Raw genomic sequence first — 20,585 nt, 5'->3', positions numbered from 1 at the left:
TCTTCAAAAAGTTTGTAAGACGTTCGTCTAAAAACCACAGTGTCAAAATTACAACAATATAAAAAATGGATACCCAACCCAATCCAACCCAGAAAACTTGAAGAGGACTTATGACAGATGTATCAAAACAAAGATAGGAAAACACACTTGAAGAAGAAGAATGAAGATAGGCAAGGTAACATTGGAGGTAGACTACTAATTTTTCCTTTCTCCATTGTTCATTTTATCTTTCTTTTTGTTTGTTCCTCATCTTCTCCCAAGACTATTATATATACAAGGATAAAACCTAATGTAATTAAACTAATATTGTATACACAACCAATCAATGCCTCGACAAATCGATAATTTTCTAACTTAAAAAATTGGCATGTATTTTAATTGTAACAAACTTCCACAATCCATGACATTGTGTGTGAGTTTATCAACATCAATGTTTCGAGTCATATTCAATGATGATGGATCTCACCATAAGCATAAATAGAATTAACATGTAGACTTTTAAATTTTTTTTAAAAAATTGAAAACTAAAAGTACTAAATTGTAATTGGTGAAAATAATTATTTTTAATAAGAATTAACCAAAATTCATTGCAATAATATGCAACCTCTGAACAAATACTAACAAGAGGCGCAAGCACCAAAGTTCCTGCTTTTGGTGGTGTTGTTGGCACGAGGACATCGAAAGAAGTTTTTGGTGTTGGTGTTTAATTCATAAATAGAAAATTAAGCATGACATGTTATTTTTTTATAAACATGAGTACAAGTTTGAAGGGAAAAAATAGAATTTGTGTATGTATAATCCTTTTTTGAACTTTTAGGAGAACTATTGAAAATTTGAAGGATGTTTTCATCTAATGGTAGAAGGTTGCATTTGATAATAAAACATATTAAAAAATGTGAAGAATATTTAACTAAAAGAATTGAGAAAATTATATATTTTAAATAATTTGAATTAATATTACAACTAAAATTTATATTTAATGACTCGATAATATAATTATACTTATTCACGTGGAAAAATAAGTACTTTTCAATAAAAGATAATTCCCATCATGTGACAATTATAGCGAGGTTGGTCTTTTTTTTTTTATAATAACTTTGGTCTCTTAATAATATTAGATCATTATAATTTTTTTTTATAACAATTATATTTCTTTGAATTCGTATAATAGTTTTTAATTTTATGAATTTACTTTCAAAATTTTATTTAAAAAATTAAATATGTTGAAGAACAAAAAAAATCAATTGAAAAAACTGAATCTAAATTTTTAATAATAACAATATAAAATAGTGATAAGTATTATAAAATAAAATAAATAATTAAAGCTAAACAATATTAGCACTTCTTCATTAATAATAATAATAATAACAACAATGGCAACTCAAAATATAAAATATCATATAAATCTCAATTCATTCTTTTGTTAATAGAAATTCACACATAAAACTTTATCAACTACAGTCAAATAAATACGCACGAGCTCTCAAATAAGTATTGGTAGCCACATATAAGCAATTTTTTAATAATTGTGCATCAAGTTTGTCCAGAATAAATCCGCCCACAATAACATATGTACTTTACAATTTTATTACCCATTTAATGATAGTAGCTGTAATTTTCGTGATTTCTATGGCGGTGAACCAAAAAAAATCTAGATGAAAGGAAAAGACAATGCTAATGCCACATTTAATGCAAAAGTACATGATGCAATCGATTTTTTAATTTCTTTCTAATGTTTGGTGCAGAATTGGATTTTTCTCCTCGCCTTTATTGATAGGAGCCAATAGAAGTTGAGACAAAAAACTTTTTCCAAAATTAAAAAATATAACAAAATTATAAACTAAGAGAAAAATTATAGATATGTATTAATTGTTGAATTCTATTGATTAAAACTAATTAGCTTTTGAATCTGAACGATTCCACTAGTATTCTTGCCTGTAGCTGTAATTTTCGGAATTTCTATGGCGGTGAACCAAAAAAAATCTAGATGAAAAGAAAGGACAATGCTAATGCCACATTTAATGCAAAAGTACATGATGCAATAGATTTTTTAATTTCTTTCTAATTTTTGTTGCAGAATTGGATTTTTCTCCTTGCCTTGCCTTTATTGATAAGAGCCAATAGAAGTTGAGACAAAACTTTTTCTAAATTAAAAAATATAACAAAATCATAAACTATGAGAAAAATTATAGATATGTATTAATTGTTGAATTCTATTGATTAAAACTAATTAACTTTTGAATCTGAACGATTCCACTAGTATTCCTGCAGGAACTAATAGCTAATACACGCCTCTCAAATATTTTGGAGCTTTACATAAATAAGATTTTATCCGCAGAGATTACCCAGAGAAACCAGGAAAAAAAACTAATACACATTTAGCCATATATTTGACACGAAAATATTAATCTACAAGCAGATTAAAAACGTAGGGGACAGAAAATACCCATATTGCCAAATTCACCTATATAAATATATTTTTAAACCTGGGAAAACCTATCAGGATTTGAACCCAATAAATGTCAGGCCCAATACCCTCAAGGGAAGAGTGCCCACCCTACTGTATTGCAAAACGGGCGAAATTTAGCTTAGCTTGATCAATTTGAAAGATCGTTGTAAACAGGGAGTCTGAATCCTTTTTCCGAATGGGTGCATCCAAGATTCAATTCTTCCCGGGAGGTAAAGGAAACAGATGACACTGTAAAATTTGATTCGGGTAATACTACTCTGGAAATGGTTGGAAGTGTATAACATGCTTTTGTGAGCAGTGGATTATGTCACTGAATGAATCTCTACAGAACAGTAGTTAATGAGTACGCAATATCTTTTTAAGACTGGAGACGCGCATCCAATATTTTTGGAAACAGCTGAACTGTGTAAGCAGGATTTTTAAATAGCTGAAATCGGTTTATTGGGTTTTGGAATCAGTTGAAGCAGGAAGGCTAATTTTTGCAAAGATTGGAAGTGGGTCTGTCGAATGTTGATGCAGTTCCAGTCCAATTGAATTTCAACCGAAAAATATGAGTGGAGAATCTCCTCAACAAAATATTTTAAATCAAGGCGGGCCACAAGTCTGCAACGCTGCCACAGCTACTGGCACCACCACCATGATACCCAATTCAGTAGTAGGCAGCCCAGGGGTGGACTCAGCCATTGGTGCTTCAGCTCAGCTCAACCCCATTTCTAACCCCATTCAGGCGCCCTCCAATCAAGGACAGTTGCCCTCCAATCAGGGTCAGATGCCGCAAAACATAGGGCTAAACAATTACCAACAAGGTTTGGTACAAGGACAAGGACAGTCTCCGATTGCAAATCAAAAACTTAGACATCAGCAGATGATGATGCTTTCGTCTACTTCTGCTCAACAGAACATGGTTTCCAGTGCCAATCATTCCCCAGCAGGAGTTATGCAACGATCGGCTTCAGTTCCTCGCATCAGCCCATCACAGCAGTACAATTCGTCAAGGTCTCCTACAATATATGGGCATTCTCAGTTGCCATTCAATCACCCTTTACAACAGCAGCAGCAGCAACAACAATTGGGTGGACTGACGAGGTCTATGATGGGGCAAGGTCAAGGCCCGGGTCATATTTCAATGCTCTCAGGACCTGCTGGCCAGCTTTCTAATTTTCAAACCCAATTACTGTCACAACAAGTAGGTGCTTTTCCCGCAGTTTTAATTTTCATTGATGTTTTGCTGTTTGCTTATATTCCACAAATTTAATGCTCGTGTTTTGCTTTGAACCAACAAGGGCAAGCTCTGTGATTAGGTGTAACCCCTTCCCTGCGAATCAAAATTTAAGATATTCTTGTTATTTTCATATTGCACATGAAGTTTATGTTTATCTTATGCTTTTCGTCATCAGTAACTTTCTCTGGGTCATTGGTATTGTCTTCTCTTGCGATGTGGTGGGTATCTCCTTTCAGGAAATCTATGCTGAAATTTGTTCATTGGGTGTTGAAGTGCGCAAATGTTAGAGCTTAAGCCCCGAGGCTCAGCAACTCAACATCAAAATCAGTGCAATCATATTTTGTCTATAGTATGTAAATATAGCATTATAATTGTAGAAAAGTAGAGGGTAGAGATCCAAGGTGAATTGGTTTTCTTTTGGTTTCCCCTCTCCGATTGTTTTGCATAGGAATGGACAATCAAGGGGTTTTCAAACGACTGCATGTCCGAAGAAAGTCTTTCATATTGACAGCATAAAATAAGTTTCTGTCTCTTATTGCTAATATTACTTAGCATGACCATATATTCTTTCCACTAGTTTATTATGCAGAGTACCTCTCTCTATGTCGTATTCCATTTTATGATGTATTATTCTTTATAGGAGTCTCAAATCTCAGCAACAATGGTCAACTGTGACAGAATGAAGCTGATGTAAAGCTTTGTCAGTAGTGTAGTTGCAAAATAACCTTGCTGCAACACTGAAGCACCTTTCAGAAACTTTAATGTATTGTTCAATCCAGAAAGCACTCAATTAAACTTGTTTGTTTCAAAATTTCAACAATGTGTTAGACTGCTTAGGTAAAAGAATCTGGTTGTGTCAAAAACAAGTTAAGACAGGTTTTGCTAAATATGGAAACCGAGGTAGCAAAAACACTGAATAAAACAGCATGGTAGAAGCCGACGCCGTAAACCTTAAAAATCCATTTCAGGTTTTTATCTTCTTTCCCCTAACCCGGACCTCCCTTTTCTTCCCAAAAGGAAATTTTAGACAAATAGATTATACTGGTTTCTTAGAATCCTGCAGGTAGGTCTACTGCCTATGAACTTATGCCAGCAGTTTTGGGTTTCTTACTGTAGAACTTCTACTGGCATTTTTGGGTTTCTTTTCTATCTTTTGTATTTTGTATCTTCTAGCTCAGGATAAAACTGTGCTGAATGACATTATAGACCACATCAAGATTATGGTGGAGGAATTATTTCAGAGATTGGAATCTTTTCTTTGATAATGTATAATGATACAAGTCTTACACATCAAGTTTTCATTTTAATTAGGCCACTGATAACATGGGCCCCTTTAGTATAGTAGGGCCATAGAATTGTAGGGCTTAGGCATCGGGTGGTTGCAAGCTCTCCTCGATCCTTTCTCCTCTTGCTTCCCACCCTGCCCGGAGGGAACCCCCAGGCATCTAAGCTTGGGTGGGAGGGAACCCTGTTGTTCTGGTGCAGTGGCACGCACCAGTGCACATGATGTTGCAAAGGGGCCAATTTGAGCTGCAGCTATCCTCTGCAAAACCACACAGATTTCCAAGTGGAGGAAAGTAATATCATAATCATGTGTGTCCAAGGATGCACAGGATTGAGACAAATGTCCACATGGTCACATCAACAAGTTCTTTTGTAAATTAGTAGAACAGTGATATGTCAAACAGACACCCTTTTATCATTGCGCACGATGACAGCATTTGTTGACATATGTCAAAGCCATGAGCTCATTGAACACTTAATAGACAAGAAGCTTAATGAAACTGTGTGGCCTTGTGGAGGTACCTGATGAAGACATATTCCTGCATTGTGCGAAAGCGTGGAAACTGTTTGTTTGATGTGCTTCACCCTTGAGCCCTTTGTTTTTATTGTTCAATTTGACCTTGATTTTGTCAAATCAGGGTTTTGTATAAAAATATAAAAAATAACATTTTTTGTTCTTTAAATATATATATTGCAGGTTGCACACATTGTATGAAAATTTATAATTAGTTCTGAGTCATATTTGAATGAAACTAAGGTCCTTTGCCATTAGTTATCTTCCTCGGATATAGATCAAGGATGGGGTTTCTCTGCTATACAAAGTTTGGAACAACTAAACAATATTCAATGGGCAGATGTGTCTCATTCTACATAACAGGAAGCAATGAATATTGAATTGAAAATCTAGGTTTTATATGGTATCTAACCTGATAGCTTGTCAGGTTTTATATGGTATCTAACCTGATAGATTGCTGGCTTTTATATGGTATCTAACCTGATAGCTGACAGATTGCTGGGTTTTATATGGTATCTAACCTGATAGATTGCCTATTTGCTTCTAATAGTATCAGTGAAGAAGCTTACTTACATGAACTTCACAGGGTATAGACTCCAGACATGCTTATTGTTCAATATTCTATAGACATAGATATCAGACACAGCGCTTCTGGATTTATGGTATACTAAAAAGTTGTAATTATTATTCTTTGGAGAAGAAAGTCACAGTATGTCAAGTCTGGTAAGATAGTGGGTGGAAGTCTACAGGAGCATAAATTGTCTGGATAAATTGGCAAATCAGAGTGGGAAGATATTTAAAAAACTGGGAAAAAATTAGATTTACAAAAAAAAAAAAAAGTTGAAGAAAAATGGTCAAATATTACTTTTCTTTTAATTTAAGGGCATTTCTGTAGCATAGATCTGTATATTATGTATATTTTGTATTCTATGTATTTGAAAAAATTCTGTATATTTTTCTATGCTTTTATGTATGTGTATTCTTTGCATAAACAGTATACAGAATAGATAACTGTAAGATATAACTTAAACAATAATATAATAATTATTAATAAAGTACAGTTGTAAAATATACAAAATTGATACATACAAATTTATAAATATACAGAACATAGATGTACTACTGATAGAGTACTGGCTGAGTTGCAAAAACTGGCCGAGTTTCCTTGCCAGGCGAGTTTTTAAAACTTTTCCTAACACCAAAAACTCTCTGAATTTTTGGTAAAAACTGGTTGAGTACTTGCCGCGTTATTACCGAATTTTTTAAAAACTCTCTTGTAGTTTTATAACAGCAGTTAAAGTCAAAAAATAGCCCAAATTATTTTCATTTCCCATTTTTTCACTTGTATTTTGCTGAGAGGGGGAAAATAGTCTTCCAAACCCTTGTACTCCAAACACTTGCAAACTTATTTCTATCAATTTGAGGTGGATTTGTGGTGGTTTATGAAGAAGATGACACCGATGATTTGGAGAGGCAGGCTATGGAGGAGGGCAGTGGATTTAGTTTCACATTGGATAACATTGAGTTGAATTAGTAGTCACTGCTAGTGCTAGGAGAAGCTAGAGGTAGGGCCACATCCAAGATGGAGGACAAGCCACAGGCTGAGTTAGACGTACTACGCAAGGACGCAGTCATGCCCACTATAGACTGCAAGGACTAGACCCTCTACATCTACCTCTCACTTAGTTTTTACTAGAGCTGGGAAGAGGATTTGTACAAATATAAAATTAAAGTATAAGTTATACTTTAAGTTATATTTGTATAAATACTGTCAAGATGTTTGAGATAGGTTTCGGCTTCATAGGGGTTAAATATAGATTCTAGATTTTGGGGGTTTTCAAAACATTTCAGGCTTAGCGAAATTTCAGGATTCAACATGCCTTCAGCAGTGTTATCTCCCACAACCTGTCTTGGCTGTTTGAGGTCAACTTCAAGCTGGAACAAGGATTTTTCTAATGATTGTAAGTCATTTTCTCCGAAATCACTTTGTTTCAATTCTATATTCCAAAGCCCTAATAAACTTAGCTCAACCACTTGCTCACACCCAAGACAAGCATTACTTTCCAGCCGGCCAAAATTTCTCAAACTCACCCTTGGACCATTTTGCTATGATGTATTTACTTTGAGTTTTATAGAAACTATTTACTATGATGTATTTACTTCTAGTTTTATAGAGATTAACTACAATGATATATTTACTTCTAGTTTATAGAACTATTTGCTGTTTTGCTTCTTGCCATCAGCATTTTGCATGAGAATGTTATTTTCTACCCACTTTGCATTTATATTTATTTAAACTATGCTTGTTTCTTTTGTGTTCTCATTAATTAATTCATTGGATGCATCTTCTGATTGGATTTGCAAAAAAAAGTATTTTTAATTAACTGAAGCTGTTTTTTAGGTTCCCAAGGTTTTTTAATAACTGGCCAAATTTTTCCTGAGTTTTGCTTTTGGGCTTGGCAAGTTTTTGCCTAGTGAGAGTTTTCCATCTATTCACACACACTCTCCCTTATATTCTGTAGGTATATAATTATAAATACATATTTAATATGCAGAGATAATATAATTGAGGCTGTATATTTGGTATACAATATACAATATTTTAAATCTGTCTCTATATAATTTTCAAATATAACTATAATTATAAAATATAGAGAATATGTATAGTTTTATATATAACTACTGATTCTACCTCTATTCGATACATACAAATATGATACAAAATAAATTCAAGGAATACATGGGTTGCTGAATCATATTCTCGGAGATGAACTCTGTTGTTGCTTCAAATGCCATGCATCGAAGGCTGTATTTGTGTTTTCCTGTCTGTATCCTGCACCATTTTTCTAGGAAATATTGCAGCTTTTTGATTGTTTTAGGTTTTTGGACTACTTTTTTTGTGCACATATTTTTGTAGTTTAATCCCAATTTAATCCCCACTTTTTTTTGCAAAAAGTCCTTTCCTGCGTTGACTGATTTTCTGGGGGGAAGGGGAATCAGCACCAGTTGCAATTGCTGATTAATCAGGTATAATTGGGAGTTTTTGCAAAATTCGGCTTCAATGGGTGGAATCATTGGGTGATTGATTCTTGTACCTATCTCATGGATTTCTTAGTTTGGAAGTTACAATGGTAGCCCCAAATGTATTTCTAAAATATATATTGGACAGATTATTTCTAAAAGAGTTAGGCTACTAGATGTTTCATGGAGTAACAAGAACTCTAAAACTATTTTACTTGGGTATGTATCATAACCTTCCTATGAAAACTGGAAATCTAAGGTTACAAAGATATCCAAATGCTTCAAAATAATGCAAAGATGTTATTTTCCCAGAGATCACTGCAAATGTAGTTGCATTGCCATTTTTGGTATATGCTTTTCAAATGCATCAATCTCCTCTCATATATGTTAAGAATGAGACATGTCTATCCATTAAAATTAATAAAATAACAAATTGTATAATATCTCATATATTAAATATATAATTAATACACACACACACACACACACACATATCTCACACATATATGTAATATATATATGTATATTTATACTATAGTCTCATAGGTTTAACCCACGGAAGCTACCAAACATCAACAAAAGATAAGTTACCAATTCGGGTTCGGGGATGGATTCGTGGGTTTGGGCAATTTTTTTTCCCATTTAGGTTTGTGGGTGGGTTTGTGAGTGTGTATGTATTTCTATATATGCATTATATATACAAAAATATAAGAGAAACAGACATAATTGCAAAACTTAGTCATTTCATAGTATGAATATATGTTGCTTGATCATTGATTAATGCCAAATGTCAAAGATAAACATTAAATACCCGCTCATTAATAAATACCCACACAAAAATATAGAGAGCAAATGAGTGAAATATTTTTTATTAGGATCCTTTTAGGGTTACATAATTAAAAAAAAAAAAAACATTATTTTAAGTAGTTTTATTTCATTTTTTTGGACTCTACTGCTGCGGGTCCTCTTGAGTTCGCCTTGATTCGTGCCAGAAAGGACCCAAACAAACCCACTGTCCGAAACCTGGACCCTGCCTGAACCCGCAGCGAACTTGGATGCGAATCCAGACCCGCGCGAACCCGGACCTGAATCCGGGCTGCAGGATGCAAACCTGGTAACACAGAGTTTTTTGTTTGTACCTTGTTGCCAACTTTGAATGTTTAACTGTCAAGTCAATTATTTTATCTGTATGGGTGCCATCAAGATGTAGAAATCCACAAGAATGTTGAAAACTGTGCAGTAATACTAACGTGAATGCAACAAAATTGCAAGGGAATTATCCTGTTGGTTCACGCAGAACAACTACAAATACAGTAATGTTGACCTGAGTATTAGCTTCTTTGCTTGTGCAAAGAACCTTGAATGTTTAACTGTCGAGTCAATTATTTTATCTGTATGGGTGCCATCAAGATGTAGAAATCCACAAGAATGTTGAAAACTGTGCAGTAGTACTAATGTGAATGCAACAAAATTGCGAGGGAATTATCCTGTTGGTTCACGCAGAACAACTGCAAATACAATAATGTTGATCTGAGTATTAACTTCTTTGCTTGTGCAAAGACCATCAAGTACCAATTCCTTGCAACCAACTATAGGGTTTGACTTAGTGTTGATTTTGCCAAGCATAACTGACCTGGGTATGGCAAAGTCAAGCTCAGCATTCAGGAGAGTTCCATATCAGGTTAGTTTTTGTAATGCTGCTCCGTTTGAGCATAAATATGCATTCCCTGCATTTTCAGCTTTATCTTATAATTTGGCCTGGGTCATTTTCTTTTCAGTCCCTCTTCCATCTATTCCTACAATGCCCACAGTTGCATATACAATTCCTAAATGTGAAGGGTGTATATTGTTCATTATCAAATAGTTACAGTTACCTTTGCAAGACCAAGCTTCTACATCTGAGAAATTCGACGCACTGCAAAGAATACTACCAGCTTGGCAATAATGAACTAAAGGGGCTCTATGATGAATGGTTCATACGGCATATTACTTGCTGAAGGGTTTGGAAATGAGGTAGAAGGCTAAGTTGGTTAATCTTGGTAGGAAATCCATGGTTAAGTGGGCTTAGGGTAATGCTCAGATGAGTGACCTCCTCAAAAGTCTTGATGCTTCGCCCTTTTGAGCATCATCCAGATGCAATGAGTGGTAAGTGGACCATTCATGCTCATGAGATATGGGTTCCTGTGAACAACTAGTCATAAAATATGGGTCATTGAGTTTGACTCACAAACCATGTTGTTTGACTCTTGTAAAACATCATAGTTTTGTACATTGCAAAAATTCCACTTATTTGTCAATGGATGATCTAAAGGTGCTCCATGATGGATGGCTATAAATGAGGTGGTAAATCTAGTGGCTTGATATTGGGGGAAAACTCTATGTTGAAGCACATTTAGTTAGAGTAGTACTAGGGTGGGTGACCTTCTAGGAAGTCTTGATGTCTCACCCTTGTTCTCTCGTTTAAATGTGATGAGTGCTCTGTGGATCATTCATGCTCATGAAGTATGGGTTTCTGTGAGCCATTACTCTTGAAAAATGAGGCAATGAGTTTGACTCAGAAACTGCATATAGTTGAATCTTTGTAAAACATCATAATCTGAGATATATATTTGCTTAGGAGATGGAAGTCTTATTTCAAGTGCCATTGACACCATAGGGGTTTTGAGGTGATCAAACTGATGCAAGAGGTACCCCCTCAGCATTCAAATTCCAAACTCAAAACAGCAAAACACCTGCAGATACTATCCTCTTACATATAAAGTTTAAACACTCAAATTGTGATAATTATCATACCTACATTCATGTCAAATCTGTAACATTAAATTACAATTATAGCCTTTCATTGGCCTCTCTCTATGCAGTATCTTCCGAGTCAGATTTTGAAGTCTGCAAATTCTAATCCGTGTCTGTCCGGACATGAATTCTAATCATCTCCATGCTTTGTACCTCCATCTTGTTACTCATTGTTTCTTTTCTCCCTCCATCCTAAATAACCAGAGCAATTTAGGCTTTCACATGACTGATGACATCATATCCGTATGCAGACACCTTCTTAACTCTCTCACAGTCCTTCTGCATTACATTGCATAGCTATATATGTTTAGTTATGAAGCCTTTTCCTCCTTCCATTTAGGACCAATGCCTATTTTTTATTTTTTGATCTGCATTTCATTTTGTTTCTATTCAAACCCCATCCTCTGTCACTTCATTTGCAATAAATTTCCATGTTTCTTATAGTTTAATCACCGTTTTATTTGTGATAAACTGATTAATAACTGGTCAACTTGAAGGCATTTCCATTTCTTGGTTGTACCTCTTATGCTATTTTTCCTAACAGCTTGATGCATGAGAAACATTTCTTTAAGGCATTTTGTGAAACACTTCTTATACCTTGTTTATGTGCCCACACTTTAAAACTAAAATGCTGACAAAATTCCTTCTCCTCTGTTATGCTTTGGTGGCTGTCCAAACTTCGTCTCCAAAGTTTCCATGTGGCATGGACTGGGAGGATGTTGGCCGGGTTGTGGAATTTGGCTTATCAGTTGTCAAGTGGATGAAAGGAACGCCTTTCCAAAAAATATTGTACATTGTGTCCTATTCAAGGAAACACATTTAGATTAGGCTTTTTGTCAACAGAGCATGTGTTGGGTCTAGATCTCACATTCTACAGTTGTTACCATAGAGAAGATGGAAGAGAAAATGGCGATTGGACACATAGTATGTACCCAAACAAGCAAACTCTACAATGGCTACAGTGGCATCCTATGGAATATCACCAAAGGAGCCTTGATATTGAGATTGAAAACAGTTTGGTAGCTGGATTATCGTGAAGAGAAGTGGATGTTAATGCATGTTCCAATATGTATGTTTTGTATACATATCAGCTATGGGAGTGACAATTACATCATTTGGCAAATTCCATCTCGAGGGATGGCTACACTTTGATCCAAATCTTTCCACATTGCAAGTGAATGCTAGAGACCAACAAACATAAAAACTAAACCAAAGTTGAGAAAACAAACAAAATGTAGGAACCATTTTTTTTTGGGTTGGTGTTGGTTGTGGATATGCTCGGGTGCTCTTGCACCAGACATGCCGGGTAAGAAAATTCATGAGCATAGGCTCACTAAAATGAGGGTAAGGGTCAAACAACACTTCTAGGTTGTAAACAACCTGAAACAGATCCCATTATTACTTAAGGTACATCGAAAGCCTTCTTCCTTAACCTCTTCCAACACTTAGCTGGGACTGTTGCCAACCTCCTCCACTAAGTGTGCCTTCTTCTCCACTTCCTTGTTGACCCATGCCCGCTGTATTCCAACCTCCTCCACCAATAGCTCTTTCTTTTCCTCTAAATACTCTCTACTCTCCTCTCCTTCATGGAATCTTGTCCATCCTAAATAGACCACCTCCACCAATGCCATGCAACATCCTCAACACCAATATGCAAATCTGTCTCTTATTTTCAACCTTGTAAACAAAGGCAAGCTGAACTCAACATCTTCACATTTAACCTTGTTCTCTTTTTCTGCCCCAACAGCCTCTTTATTCTCATCTTTATCATCCCTAACTGTTTTACATTCCACTGTAGTCACATTTTCATCCTCTTCAGTCACCGTTGTTACAGATTTCTCCATTGTACTAAAATAGTTTTCGATCTTCTCAATTTCTTCCTCCAGCAACTTTTGCTCTTTGTTAGGTTTCTCATCAAACACCGGACCTTTATGCATTATTGGACACTCTATCTCATCCTTATGTTTATTTGCTGTATCTAGAGTCCCCAAAGGATATTTCTCTACTTATTAAAATTTTCCCTTTCTTAACTCCCACCTTATCTCCTCTAGGCATCTTGCAGTTCTTGCTGCGATTTCTGCGCTTCCTTCTCAATGCAGTCACCCATCTCTTCTTTCTCCCCTTCTCCAACATAGGAATCATCAAAACTCAACCAATCACAAACACAGGCTTCTTCGTTTTCTCCATTAATGGTTTCAAGTCTCTCCAGCTCTCACTGTTGCAGGACTCCTTCACACCTGCACTGGTCTCTCGAGACTCTCACCAGTTCACTCTTTTCGAGGCTTCAAGCTCTTAATCAGTCAGGAATTTGCACACCTGGATCAATCCTCTTGAGCCTTCCACAATTGCTTCTTACCTCCACGTGCAAACTGGCTTGTGGTTGGTGATCTGTTTACATGACTTCACTCTTTATCCTTAAGTCTTGGTGTAGACTAACTCATGCTTGGCGATTTGTCCACACAATCAAGACCATTGGCACTGAAACTATTTGATGCAAGGCGTACCCCCTTAGCATATAAATTGCAAACTTAAAACACCAAAACAGATGCAGATGCTGCTTACAAATAAATGCTCAAGTTGCTACAATGATCAAACTTACATTTGTGTCAAATTTGTAACAGTAAATTACAGTAATAGCCTTTCATTGGCCTTTCTCTCTATACATAGTACCTTCCTAGATAGATTTTGAACTTTGCAAATTCCAATCTGCACCTGTCTTTACATAAATCCCAACTGTAAATTCCACACTCTGTACCTCTATCTTGTTACTCATTCTTTCTTTCCTCCCTACCTCCAACCTAAGAAATTAGATTGATTTGCACTAGTACATGCCTGATGATGTCCTCTCTGTGTGTGGACACCTTCTTAATTCTCACACATCCTTTCCTTATTACCTTGCATGGCTATGTATGTATAGTCACTCAATCTGCTTCGTCCTCCCATATAACCAATAGCTCTTTTTAATTGTTTGATCTGCATTTGATTGGGTTTCTATTTGCACCCCACCCTTTGGCCCTTCTAGTTCCAGTAAACTGCTATTTCACTTATAGTCCAATCTTTCCTTTTTTTTGGATAAACTAATAAATAACTGATCAGTTTCTGGAAGGCATTTCTGTTTCTTGGCCAGGCTACCTCTTTTGCTGTTTCCTCTATCAGCTCGATGCATGAGATTATTTCTTTAAGGTATTCTGTCAAACACTTATTGCAATCGTTTATATGTCCACATTATCAATGGAAATGCTGACTAAAGTCTTTCCTCTTCGTTATGCTTTGGTGGGTGTCTCCAAATTTTCAATCGTTATGGGCTGGGAGGATGTTGGCAGGGTTGTGGATTTGACTTTTCAGTTGCCAATTTGATGAAGGTTTCTAATGTCTTTCCAACAAAGCTTGCACATCATGTGCCATTGATTGAACCGCTTTTGGATGAGACTTCTGTCAATTGTGCACGTGCTAAGTCTAGATTTCACATTCTGCAACTGTTACCGCACAGAAGATGGCAGAGTGCCCAAACAAGCAAGTTGAGAATGGTTGCAGTGACATCATATGTATGTCAGGAAAGGAGCAAATGATGTTGAAATCAATAAACAGGTTGGTAACATGATAATCAAGAAGAGAAATTAATGTTCATGCCTGTTCCAATACTCTATATTTTGCATACATATCAACTGTGGTGGTGGCAACTGCAACATTTGCCTAACTCCTCGAGGGATGGCTACAATTAGATCCAAATCTTCCCACACCGAGAGTCAATGCCAGAGACCAACAAACACAAAATCCAAACCAAATTTGGGAAAACAAACAAACTAGAAACAATTTTTTTTTTTTGTCTGGTGCTGATTGTGGATATGCCTGGGTGCTCCAGAACCACAAACCCATCCTTGCCCAGACAAACTGCAGCCCAGAGTTCTCTTAAAGGAAAATTCCCTAACCTTACACCACCTAAACTCCTCCTCGAGGGATGGCTACAATTAGATCCAAATCTTCCCACACTGTGAGTAAATGCTAGAGACCAACAAACACAAAATCCAAACCAAAATTGGGAAAACAAACAAACTAGAAACAATTTTTTTTTTTTGTCTGGTGCTGATTGTGGATATGCCTGGGTGTTCCAGAACCACAAACCCGTCCTTGCCCAGGCAAACTGCAGCCCAGAGTTCTCTCGAACGAAAATTCCCTAACCTTACACCACCTAAAAAAAGTATTTCATCACGCTCTGCAGTTTTTGTAACCCTACAGATTAGAGCCTTCTCACTTCATCCCTTCAGTATTTCTTCCATAGGGTTTTTGTTCGATCTCTCAGATAGCCTATAGAATGGACTTTGTAAAGAGCTGTAATGACCAAGCGTTGCATAAGTAGATAACGATCCAATTTACATGTGTATACAATATGAACAAATGAATTGATTTTGAAATAAGATCAAATAAATTCGAGAGTGCGTTGGACACCTATATGTCGACACCTACACTCTTAATGAAATCACCTACATTCTTGGGACTATAGATAAGGAATCCATTTTTAGGTACCTCCATCATCTATTCATTAATATACTCTATAGGCTTGCTGAGATTCTCTATTTTTCCGAAGTGAGTTGTCTCCTACATGAAAACAACCGTAGTCATAGTTTTGCAAGCACCGCAAACACACACAATCTGCAAATGCGGCTCAGTTGTAGTATCCTCATATGGTGGACTTCTCTCCTACATGCACGGAACAGGTATTTTTAGACATGAAGGTTCTAGGATACAAATCCAGACCTCATACAGAAGAGTGCAGGACAGATTTATTTGAATACAAAGACAGAAGATTTAACAAATTACTATCGTGAGTGGAAAGTGTAAAAATGTAGTGTATGAAATCAATGAAAGGGGTAATGATGGATTTAGATCAAAATATTCATAAATGCTGATGTTGGCCACTTCAACATTTGCCAAACTCCATTTGCCAAACTCCTCCTTGAGGGATGGCTACAATCAGATCCAAATCTTGCCACACTGCAAGTCAATGCCTGGGACCAACAAACACAAAATCCAAACTAAAATTGGGAAAACAAGCAAACTAGAAACAATTTTTTTGTTTTTTGTTTGGTGCTGATTGAGGATATGCCTGGGTGCTCCAGAACCACAAACCCATCCTTGCCCAGACAGACTGCAGCCCAGAGTTCTTTTAAAGGAAAATTCCCTAACCTAACACCACCTAAAAAATTGATTTTCCTTTAAGTATTTCATCACGCTCTGCAGTTTTTGTAACCCTAACACTGCAGATTAGAGCCTTCTCACTTCATCCCTACAGTATTTCTTCCATAGGGTTTTTGTTCAATCTCTTAGATAGCCTATAGAATGGACTTTGTAAAGAGCTGCAATGACCAAGCGTTGCATAAATAGATAATGATCCAATTTACATGTGTATACAATACGAACAAATGAATTGATTTTGAAATAAGATCAAATAAATTCGAGAGTGCGTTGGACACCTATATGCCTGCACCTACACTCTTAATGAAATCACCTACATTCTTGGGACTATAGATAAGAAATCCATTTTCAGGTACCTCCATCATCTATTCATTAATATACTCTAAAAGCTTGCTGAGATTCTCTCCTACCTATTTTTCCGAAGTGAGTTGTCTCCTACATGAAGCAAATGTATTCATAGTTTTGCAAGCACCGCAAACAAACACAATCTGCAAATGCAGCTCAGTTGTAGTATCCTCGTATGGTGGACTTCTCTCCTACATGCATGGAACAGGTATCTTTAGACGTGAAGGTTCTAGGATACAAATCCAGACCTCTTACAGAAGAGTGCAGGATAGATTTATTTGAATACAAGGACAGAAGATTTAACAAATTACTATTGTGAGTGGAAAGTGTAAAAAAGTAGTGTATGAAATCAATGAAAAGGGTAATGATGGATTTAGATCAAAATATTCATAAATGCTGATGTTGGCAAACATGGACCTGCCAGAAGGCAATGATCAAAGTCTAAGTTGCTGGATTGGATTCATCAGCTCACTATTTTTCTCCCAGGTTTAGTATGGCCTGGTTTGGCTGTAAAATACAATATATAGTATTTGTAAATCAGTGAATTGCCATAATTTGCACAAGGTATACATGATTAGGTAGGTTAGGGATGTTCTTAATTTTTAATAAAAATATTCACTCTTGGATGTTTTAAGGGCTGGGCTGACCTGGGCCTATGGCGTGACCTTAGTAACCTCCTATGACTTTTCCCTGGGCATGTTTGAGATGTACTTAGGATAAATTTAAAGGCCCTGGCTCAGCCTTTATCCGCACTGGGATTCACATTTGCTTTAAATCAATCTAAGTTCTGAGGATTCCCTCTGACACAGATCAATCCATTAAGAAGTTTAGAGACATTTATTCAAGATCTACAAGGCATTGTTGTCCCAGATTAGAACCTGTTAGAGTACATCCAGAAGTTGAATGTCACCATTGGCAAAGCATTGGATGGAGCTGAGGAAACGCTGGGAGAAATCCATGGTTGGAGAAGTCTACATGTGAGACTCAAAGTACAACGAAATTGAAATGACTGGAAGAGGAAGAAGAAAAGCAGGGTACGTGCAAATCACTAGCACTCAACATCGATTTCAAAAGACTCAGATGAATGCATGCAAATTAGGGGATGTGTCTCTAGAGGCAAATTCTATGAGCAATCGAAAGAAAAGTACCATGAAGGCACAACTGATCCATTAGGGATCTTCAGCAAGATACAAGCTTGTTTTGTTAATTTATTGAGATATTGCAAACACAGGATTGCAAATGACAAAGGGAAGACGAGAAATGTGCACATTATTTAATATAGAAATTTTATCAAGAGTGTAATGGCACATCAGAGAACCACAGTAATGACTCTATAAGAAGATGCAAATATGCCTAGGAATTATGATATTGATACTGTAAAAGGAGGACAAAGCATGTCCATTGATTTAAATAATGTAGAACAAGTTTATGGTGTTGTGAAATCCTTCTTGTATGGTTTGGCAATTTGATATTAGAATCTGGTAATCGCTCCTTTGCAGGTATAAGATTCAGAATATTTTCTCAGTATCAGGGTTTTTGAAGACAGTTGAAGCACATTGTTATTAAGAGTTCTGTATTGAGAAAATTTATTCCTGCACATTAAAAGTGGTCAGTTTTCCTTTCCTGCAGTTGTTGTTATTAATAAATATGATATACCATCAAGCATAATCTGAGCCTTTGTTGTTTTGTATTCTAATTGCATGAATCAGGGGTTTAAATTCTCATTTACTATTTATTTTTGGATCTTTTGATAATTCACGTGGTTGTGCTCCTGCTATGTACAGGAAACTTCTAGGTCCAACCTGGCTTATTCAGATTTCTTTTGTCTGAAGACTCTGAACCTTTGTTATCCAAGGGTAAATCAAGTGATTACTATTAAAACCGAACACAATTACAATTGGTCTTGCCTTTTATCAATTTTGGCTAAAAAAACCTGTTACATTTAAATCATTGTGCTCACACTTCTCTCCACAAAATCTGAGTTTGGTCAAGAATTTGTGCGTTTTAATTTCATATGGTAGATAGATTATTTTCAATTTAATATTGTCAAACCATCATGGTATTAGGCAGTTAAATTAAGACATCGTACAAAGTGAAGAAACTGGTGTTTTCATACCCCTTACTGTAACCCTACCCTTTTGATGAGGTCAACAGAACTAATGGATGGGGCAAGTCACAACATCAAGTATACCATTATTTGATATCTGCCTTTTTTGCACAACATTGCAACAATAATGCTGTATATTTTAAAGTAAAGCAAAATTTTTATTATTTTTTAATCCAAGAAAACATCAGTGCTCAGTAACTGTTGAGGGGGGGGAGGGGATTTGAGGCATTGCTCTACTGTTTTTTATTTTGGTGATATAATTTGTTTTGAAAGTCATTTTCTTTGAGCATTGGGTTTGTTGCTTGGCATGGGGCATGCCATTTCCTTCATGTTATATTACTGTTTAATTTAGATGGGTACGGTGTAAGTCATTATATGGAAGTAGAGGGTACACCTGCCACTTATATTGCAGAATACTGCATTTCTTAAAGAAGCATTGAGACATGTAAGCATTATGATTGAAAGAGGTGCAATGGAATTCACATAATGAGAATGTTAATGTTGTAAACTGTATCTTATAGGTAAGACAAAAACAACCACAAATTCAGAGCTCCCAGTTTCCACAGATGGTTTCTTCAGGGCAGACCTTGCAAGGGATGCAAACAATTGGATTAATGGGCCAACTTGGTACAGGCACACAAAATAGAATGAACGGAACACTTGTTTATTCTCAACAACGAATGGCACAAGGGTCACTAAGATCACCGCCTACACCTCAACAGCAAGCACTCTCTTCTCCTCAGGTACCGTCTCTGAGACTTCAAGCTGCCAGTCTCTTATTTGTTGTTAAGTTCCTATCATGTTTTATTTGATGAATCTAAAAAGGCGTACTTGTAAAATCATCAAATTGAATACATATTTGTGCATGTTATTGAAGTTTCTTGTGATATCATTTAACTGGTGTCTCCATACCTTTTATTTTGAAATTTAAAAAATGGAAATATTATTTGTGCTGCCCTTCTGCCGTTTTATAAGAATATTGGGGGCTGGGCTTGTCTGGGTGGCATCAGAATCCTTCAAACAATATTCAGCATTCAATATTTATGCATATCTATTGTAACACAATTTGGATATATGTATTATGAATAGTTTATTGTTAAAGTTGGGTCCCTCTTCTTAGACTAATCTAAGACTGATGTATCGGTGCTCCTTAGAAAATAGTGGAAGACTGTTTGTGGGAACTCATGGAATGATATGTTCAAATGCAATAAGCACTCAAGACAAATTTGACATTTATAGTTTATAATGAAATTCTAACTATATATATATATATATATATGATATCATTCACCAGTAGTATAGAAGAAGATTTGAGATAATATGTCCATATGTCTGTAATAAATACCTGGGAGTATTTAAGCTATTCTATATTTGCTGTGTTCCTAGTATGCGTATTACATTAGAAAATTGCACGAGGTGGATGCAGGGCTGGAAAGAGCAGAGAACATGGGCCGAAATCACAGATGGAAACATGTGCACATGCCACATACCAATTATTTTTGGGTGATTTTTTTTCCAATTTGCAGTAAAAAAATCCTTAATTGGGCATTAGTAGCAGACTGCAAATAAATGCAAAATTTTTAGTTTTGCTTGTGTTTTACACGAATTATGGTAAAAATAATTTCTAAAAAAATTC

General features: G+C 35.9%; 1 protein-coding gene across 2 annotated transcripts in view; it reads left to right on the top strand.

Moving 5' to 3' along the window:
• Positions 1-2,306: 2,306 nt before the first annotated feature.
• Positions 2,307-20,585, top strand: part of LOC149544199 (transcription initiation factor TFIID subunit 12b-like) — a 35,288-nt gene continuing 17,009 nt past the window's right edge. The window contains exons 1-2 of one of the 2 annotated variants that reach the window (XM_089798712.1): positions 2,307-3,656; positions 19,471-19,692. In XM_089798712.1, the coding sequence (XP_089654838.1) occupies positions 3,021-3,656; positions 19,471-19,692 (858 nt within the window). In that variant the 5' untranslated portion in view covers positions 2,307-3,020. The remainder of the gene's footprint in view (positions 3,657-19,470; positions 19,693-20,585) is intronic. The other variant, XR_016355757.1, reaches the window with a different exon arrangement.

The sequence above is a fragment of the Cupressus sempervirens genome, chromosome 8 (assembly GCF_028749045.1).
Source record: "Cupressus sempervirens isolate cs-2001-9-10 chromosome 8, ASM2874904v1, whole genome shotgun sequence".
Classification (NCBI taxonomy): domain Eukaryota; kingdom Viridiplantae; phylum Streptophyta; class Pinopsida; order Cupressales; family Cupressaceae; genus Cupressus; species Cupressus sempervirens.
This window is presented reverse-complemented; position numbering and strand designations above follow the sequence as displayed.